Genomic DNA, 8,025 nt, shown 5'->3' with positions numbered 1-8,025 from the left:
ACTTGCAGAATGGGCCTGGCCTACTTGTAGATTAGGCAGCGAATGCCTAATTTGTTTGTCTGGGACCAGAGAAAGCACAACTGAAAAGGCAGAGGCACCCTGAGAAGAGAAAGGCCTACAGTCTTTGTATTGAATGCTTAACTTTTCTTGAGGAGCCAAGGAAAGAAGAGTCAGGCACCCGCCGGTGAATTGACACGTGGAAGACAATGCCCATGCCTCGGCTTCTCGTTTAAACTGAGAATTTTACCAGTATTTAAAAGAAAAAAGAAAAAGAAAAGAGAAAAGTCTTTTGAATAACAGAGTGAAGAAATGCACCTCTGGGTAGAAAAGAGAAGCAGATCTTCAAATACCGGCGCCGGGCCGGGCGGTTGCATGGGTTCAGGGAGCGCGGTTGAATCTCCGCTTGCGCGGGAGAATGCGCTTGCTTTCTAGTCCTGGTTCACTGCTTCAGGTGCCTCAGCCCCCAGCTCAACTTTTCCTGAACAACCCCACAGCTCTCCCGTCGCCTCCTCTGCCGCCTCCAGCTTCCCCTCCCCTTGGCATTGCTTGGCTTTAACTTTGCGCAGCTTCTTTGCGTGCTGGGCTGGTTGCTGGGAGGTGCAGTGGGCAGTGGCGGCTCCCGCTGCGTAGCTGGGGGAGGAGAGGGGCCCCGGCCGAGTGCGGGAGGCGGCGAGAGAAGCTAGCTACTGTGAGCTCTGCCAGTGGGGGGCCGAGGAAGGCTGTCGACGAGGAGGAGGCCGAGGTTGAGGAGGCCAGGGAGGGGTGATGATGGTGTTAAATGTGGCCGCGCAGCTCCCCGGGGAGCTGCCTGAAAGGAGAGTGCGCTCACCAGCTGACAGCGCGTGCTCCGCTCCAGACGCTCCGCACCGCGGCCAGGAGCCTCTGCCAGCCCCTCTATTGTCAACCGTTCTCTAATTAAGAAACACTCACATTACGGCAAACCACCCCCACGCTTCTTGGTTCCTGTCCTTTTCTTTATACTCCTCCGACTTCTCTCCTCCCCTGCCTCTCCCCTGCTTCCAAGGATTTAACCCATTCTCCTCTCAGTTTTCCCTTTCTCCTTAGGGGCCTAGTAGGAGAAGGGGAGGAACGTTAGTTGTCGGCGTCTAGGACTCTGCCTGGCGTAGGGGAGAGGGCGATTAGTGAATGTAGAGTCAACAACATCGAGAAAAACTTGTGCCTTTATTGTATCCTTCTCCCTCCATCTCCTAACCCTTCTCACAAAAATAACTGCAAGCAATTCAACTACGATTGGTTATCTGTAAGGCTCACCAGCGCTTGCTGGTTTTTCTAGATTGCAACTGACAAGTCTAGATTATAACTGATAAGCGCATCCACTACTTTTACTTTCCAATTCTAATTTGGGTTTGAAACTGGCAAGACGAATTTGATATTATTTTTTCTTGAATTTTCAAATGAGCAAAGGAGAGAAATATTACAAGCTATCTTTTGATAAAAGACCTCTTAGTTGGTTCAAGCACTCTACTTAGTTTGTTCAAATACTCTAAAATCAATAGAAAGGCCTTTTGAAAATATTGGTCATTCATTGGTTAAGATTAAGGAAATTAACCTCCCCCCCTTTTTTTCTGGTCAAGTTGGACCCCCAGTTAGCAATGTCCCATAGAAACTTGTCTGTTGCCAAAAATGATCTTCCTTCAGCTCTCCGTGAAATCAAATAAGTTTCCCAAAGTGTGGCGAGCCAAAACCCTGCACAAACAAAAGTGCTGGTGGAGTGGGAGGCAAAGGCAGAATATAACGCAAGCTGCTTAAAATACATAAAACTCTAGAAAGCACCAGCAGTGTCGCAAAGGACTAACCCGATTTATCTATCTTCATTACTTTAAGAAATGCTGCCTCTTTGTTTGTTTGGGTGATATTAAGCATGCTTAACTTGCACACATAGTTGATTCCTTTGCTAGTATCTTGGATACTTGGATCTGACTTTGGAAGGTAGAAGCTAATTGCTAATAATGGAGAGAAAGGAACCAGTCAGCATGGCAGAAGTGGTCTGGCATATGGGGAATGAGCACTCAGAAATACTCAATATTCAAGTTTCCAAAATATTAATGAGATTATAGCAACCTGCAGCTATATGTTACAGCTTGTTAATGGAGTGTAAGAGAGCGAGCTGCCAAACGTTTGTTATGCAAACTCCATAGCAGAACCTTAAAATGGAAATGTGATTGTACATCTCTTTCAAAGAAATGCCAGCATTAAAAAAAGAAAGAAATAGAATGGAGAGAAAAGGGGTTAAACTTCTCATTTGAACTTTGAGTAGTCAATTTACCACAGTGATTTGACTTTCTGTGCATGTCTCAATGGGTTAGTAAAATTTATCCTCCCTTTTCAATCAGTCTGTTATAATATTTCCAATTCTATATTATTATAAAGACTATATCAGTGTAATATTTCTGATATTCCGTTATGGTTGTTTTTCTCTTGAGAAGAAATGTAAAGAATGCCCTTAAATGAAGCTGGGGTTATCTCCAATTCCTATATAATGCCACTAATATTTAAAAGTATGAATATTCACCTATTGTGGCGGTATAACCCATCCCTGCCAACGTTTAGATAGCTATAGTTCTTATCTATTGATTTCCTCAGAGAAAAAATGATGAGAACATTGACCTAGTGGCCAGGAGTACTAAGCTCAGTTCTGGATATTGACACTTTCTAGCTGTGTGATTTTGGGGGCAAATTAGGGACAGCAGTTTCCTCATTTATAAAAGATGTGAAGGAAGATGTTTCTGATGTCCTTTCTGTTTTGCAATTTCTATGAGCCCATGAAAAATATTAACATTGGACAAGGTCTTTTTCCTCTTGGATTGACACAAAATGAATATAAATCATTTTGAAAAATGAAACATAGATTTTCTTTGAGGAAAAAAGAAATCACCTTTTCCTTCATCCTGTCCTTTTTCTGAATCAGATTCACAACAGGTAAAATGAGTCTAGGTCCTCGTCACATGCATGCGAACACACTAAGCACATAACTATAAAAATACGCGTGCTCTCATCCCGCAAGTGTGCTGTATGTCCATACCTGTTGGGTCTGCTTATTGAGAGCGAAATGGAAATGTGTTAGAAGCAATCGCTTGATTTATTCAGCAGCCCGAAGATTCCTGATGTTTATCGTGAGCACGGCAAACTTGGTGGGTGCAAAAGGTTATCTAAGGAACAGGTGCATTATTTCTGCCCTGGAAAGTGTCACGAGCCGCCTGCTAGCTTCTTCCAGAGAGCTGGCGGAGGTTCTCTGCATCTCTTGGTCGGCTTCCGCTGAAAGTCACACATACCCAGATGGTCAGTAAAAAGCTTGTTCCGCAGTTTCTTACTGGAGACCAGAACCTACGCTCCCTCGCGCATTACTCTTTCTGCAAACCCAGTTTGTGGCGCTTTCCTTTTTCTTTTTGGCGTTCTCCTCTTTTCAAGGTGCTAGGAGAAGAGGATGCAGGAGTGATTATAGTAACCTTCCCTTACTCTTTTTGGTGCTTCATTTCCCCGCAATTTGTTATCCCAGTGAGGCCACAAAAGATAAAAGACTTGGCTTAAAATCAACTTCTCAAATTCAACGATGTTTATCCAGCGGAATGTTGCCGAATATTTAGTTTGGTAAATAGTCCTACTCTCATGTTTGCCAAATTTATTTTTTTAATTCCACTTTCTTCTCTCTCTGTCTCTCTCTAAACCCCCCCCCCCCCCCACACGACTATTAGCTTTTCCAAAACCTATGATCCTGAGACCCAGAATAGGTGTTTCCTTAGTGAGGACACCTGAGGTGAGAGTGACAGAACCGTTTAGTTCCTACAATTGACTCAAAAATGTAGTTGAATATTTTCTACATAGAAGCTAATTCAGAACAACAAAATAAAGGCAGATATTAGCTTCTACATTGGAAGAAGCAGAATTGTGTGAAAAGAAAAAAGTGAGTGGAGGTCAACAAATTCCCGGGGCAACTACACACTTCTAATTTTTGAATCAATGAATCCAGTTCCTTTTTTCCCCTCAAGTTTTTTTCTGTTATCATCTTTCTCTCTTCATGTCTTCTTCTCCCAGAAGAAAGAGGCAGAGAGACAGAGGCAGAGAGACAGTGCGCTGCGCTTGACCTACATGAAAAATTTTCAGCTTGAGTAGGTTTTATGAGTGGACATAGCTAACCCTGGTAGAGTTAACTACTCCCGGCTGGGTTCTAGCAAACCTAAAACTCATGGCCTCCTGACCCCTTGCAGGAGTTGGGGCTCCTTGCAGTTGTTGGGGCAAGGAGTGAAGACTGGGAAGATCCTGGCCATGAAAGAGGCAAAACTGTACTGCTAATTTGGAAAAAGTTTTATCTCACAATTTAATGATTGATCTGAGTTATTTTCTTTGAAGGGGTTTTAATACTACTTGAAGGCACCAAGTTTACAACATTTTTCTTCAAAACTGTAAGATCGCATACATGGCATTTAATAGAAGACTTAGCACAATTCTTCAAAGTCATTCATTTAAAAATTGTTTTCAGTAGTTATACTCATGGAATAAGTGACAAAAAAGTTTCTTTTCACGTTTATTTTAATCATTTGCAAAAGAAAATACATTAAACAATGGCAGTTGGCTTTGCTAAATTAAAATAAAATGATCTCGAATAGAAAACGTAAAAAACGAATCAAGATAAGTAGAAATGTTTAGCAAACAATAATAAATAAGTTTTCTAATATTAACAAAGCAAAATAAAATTGACCAAATGCTTTTGACACTACTAGATTTTTTTTTAATTTTTCATTTTTTAAACAAACATTTGCAAAGAGCTTAAGAGTTATAAGTGGCTGTGTTAAAAAAAACAAAACAAAAACAAAACTGGTCTGCAATTGGCAGTTGAGTTTCTCCTGGAGCCACCACCGCAGCAGCGGCTGATAAAGTGCGTGCGCCAAGTTTCCTAAAAGACGCCACTCGCGATCGGATGCACATACTGGGTATGTTTATACAATATATAAACCTTAAAGTTCCCTGTTTTCTAACAATTCCATAGTCAAAAGTTATCCACTTTGGAAGCACTAATTTTGCGTTTCATTGTGCATTTTGGAAAACAACTTCGGAAAACTAAATCTCCCACACTTGAGTGCGCAACACACAGGGATGGATGCCCAGGGCACAAAATAAATTAAACCCCAACCAGTGACAGAGAAGATGCGACGTTTCAGCAGCGTATTGGCAGCAGGGAACTAGAATAATGATGCCATATATGGGTACATACAATTGTACAGTATCTATCTACACGGGGAGCAGAAGGTGGGCGGAAAGGACACGACTTTAACAAAGTTTCATCAAACAGTATAGACCCTAGGAAGTTTGGAACAGCCGCGGCATTTGCAAACCATCAAATGTAGCTGCCATCTGAAGCCAAGTCGTTGCTAAACAACGACCGTCGCAGAGCAAAAATTAAAGGGTGCGGGAATCTTTAACCGCGGGGCTTCCCGCGCACTGGGAAAGGGCAGTTTTGTTTCTGTCTCAGTTTTCAGGCTTCCGTCACCTTCCTAACTTGCCTCATCCGAGTCACTGTAATGGGAATGGGGTGAAAATTCCCCGTCGCTTCTGTGGGACCGAGGGGAAGTTTTGCTGTTTTCCTCCTGCACTGGCTGCAAGATGCTCCCGGGGAGCGAAGGAGACAAATTCTTTTGCGCCATCATCGCTGTCAGGGCGCTGTCCTCGAAAGTCGAGAAGTGCAGAGCGTCCAGCTGCACCGAGTACCCTCCCGCAGAGGCCGGGGCTGAGAAGCGAGTTCGACAATTCCCGGGCGGGGTCGGCCGCTGACTCCCTCCGGAAGCCTGCTGAGCCCCAGCTGCGGTCGCGTTGCCCGCGCCCCCTTCATAGGAGGCGGCGGTGCGAAGGTGGTGGTGGTCGCTTTTGCAGGAGACTGGAGGCGGCGGTGGCTGTTCCCCTCCGCTGGGCGTTTGTAGCAGCTCGGACAAGGCATTGATGTAGATTTGGGCCATCTGCAGGGTCTCATATTTGGACAGCTTCTTGTCGTTGTTGAACGACGGGATAACATTGCGCAGCTGGTCGAAGGCGTGGTTCAGCCCATGCATCCTGCGCCGCTCCCTGGCGTTGGCTGCTAGTCGTCTCTGCTTCTGCACCCCATTCACCTGTTTGCTGGAAGGGGCCCGTTGGCGGCTGCAGCCCAGCTCGTCTACCACCACACCGCCTTTCAGCTTGCACAGCTGTTCCCGCACTTTCACCGGCCCGGGGCTCTTGCTGCTGCTGGCACCGCCGCTGCTCCTCCTTACCAGCTCCCCCCGGCCGTCCGCCTCATCCCGGGGCGCCGCGGCCTCCGAGGCACCCAGCTCCGGAGAATGTAGCAAATACTGGGCGGCGCGTGCCGTGCAGATGCCCTGCAAAGTGGGAGCCAGCCAGGCGCGTGGGTCGGTGCTGTCCAGGAGGGACAGCTCAGGCGGGTAGACGGGATGCTCTCTCGCCTGCAAAGTTGCAGGTGGCTGTGGCGGCGGCGGCGGTTGCGGGAGATGATGCGGCTGGGGCTGGCGATGGTGGTCTCCCAACTCCTTCACTTGAGCCCACTCTTCTGCATGCAGCAGGCGGGACATTGCACTGCAAAGGCTCGGAGGCTCAGGATCGGAGGCAGCACTGGCACACCAGCTCAACCAAAAAAAGGTCCTTTCCGGGTCTCTTCTGCAACGTCTTATTTTTTTCCCTCCTCGACCCTCCCCCACCCACTCGGAGATCACACACCAGGTCGCGTGCAACGGAGCTTCTCCGGTTGCTGAAGGCGCTGCGCCCCTTTAAAAAGCGGCACGCGCCACTCAGTCTCCCCCCGCTCCTCTCCCAACCCCCTCCTCGCGCCGGTCGCGTGTCTTCTCAGCCAATGGAGGGCGCGGGCAGTCGCGTGCGAGCAGCCAATCAAAGAGTTTTTACACCCCGAGAAAAGTTGTGTGCAGAGGACTCCCTAGCCTGCTCAGGTTTTTTTTTTTTTTTTTTTTTTTTTTTTTTTTTTTTTTTTTTTTTTTTCCCCTCTTCTTTTAAATTCGTCAGAGTCATATGTTAATTGCAGGGTTGTAATTCGACTCCGGTGTGTCTCACCACCCTGGTGGCTGGGGTGCGGGAGCCGGTGCGGAGCCGGCTCTCAGGCTGGTGACCGAGCGGACTCGGGTCAGACGTGCGCGACCGCGGGCGGCTCTGGGCGAGGCTGGACGCGCCGGGCGCCCAGAAGGCACTCACATCAAAGAGAAGCCTGCCTGCCCGATGCTGCACCCAAGCTAGGATCAGCTCCCACTTCTGATGCCCAAGCATTTACGATCTCTCATGTACAACAGGATGTTTGTATTTATGTATGCAGGTATTTATAAACCTCTCATACATGTTCATAGATATATAACTGCTACATGACGTCTATCATTTAAGATTGCTGTGGGAATAAACGGGGAAAACCCCACTCGTCTCAGAGTTTGTTTCTTACTTTTACTCCATCTTTTCATTTTTTACTTCACATCTCTTAGTTCGACTTCGTCGTATGATCTTTTTCTTAATGGAAAGTAGAGCTGCGGTGCAGTGATAGTACACCAAATTCCAGGTCCCCCAATTCTCTCTGTCCCCTTTCCCCAGCACCGTGCGGCCAATTAGGATTGTAATCTGCCTAAATCTCTCCGCCGAGTGTAATTTAGAGCCGGAATATTTTACGGTATTATGCAGGTTTCAACACACACAGTAGGACTCCTCATTAAATGCCCAGCCAAGGTAGGGTGCTCAAAGTAAAATGAAAGGCGCCTGCATTCCCTGCAATCCTTAACACTTTCAAGGCACCGAAGCCCGAAGTTACCTACCCTTTTGCCTCGATAGCCCTCTCTTTTCTATGGGCTCGTGGCTTCCTCAGTTTAACCTCCTCCCGCCCCTCCGTTTAGTTAGGTAGTGCTTCCCCTTTCCCGCTCCCGCCCTCCGTCCCCTCCGCCCCATACAATCAGGGAGGCCCTTGGCAAGGCGCGGAGGCCAATTCCCAGGTGAACACCCCCCTCCGCTCCCATTAGCCTTGGCCTGGTCTAT

The 8,025-nt window shown here is 47.0% G+C and overlaps 1 protein-coding gene across 1 annotated transcript; it reads right to left on the bottom strand.

Moving 5' to 3' along the window:
• Nucleotides 1-4,533: 4,533 nt before the first annotated feature.
• Nucleotides 4,534-6,740, bottom strand: ATOH1 (atonal bHLH transcription factor 1). The gene has a single exon (XM_010385599.2). It carries the CDS (start codon nucleotides 6,573-6,575, stop codon nucleotides 5,511-5,513), a length of 1,065 nt encoding a protein of 354 aa, XP_010383901.1. The 5' UTR covers nucleotides 6,576-6,740; the 3' UTR covers nucleotides 4,534-5,510.
• Between the last annotated feature and the right edge of the window lie 1,285 nt (nucleotides 6,741-8,025).

This window comes from Rhinopithecus roxellana, chromosome 2 (assembly GCF_007565055.1).
Source record: "Rhinopithecus roxellana isolate Shanxi Qingling chromosome 2, ASM756505v1, whole genome shotgun sequence".
Taxonomy (NCBI): Eukaryota; Metazoa; Chordata; class Mammalia; order Primates; family Cercopithecidae; genus Rhinopithecus; species Rhinopithecus roxellana.
The sequence above is the reverse complement of the archived record's forward strand: the minus strand, read 5'-3'. Positions and strand labels throughout refer to the sequence as shown.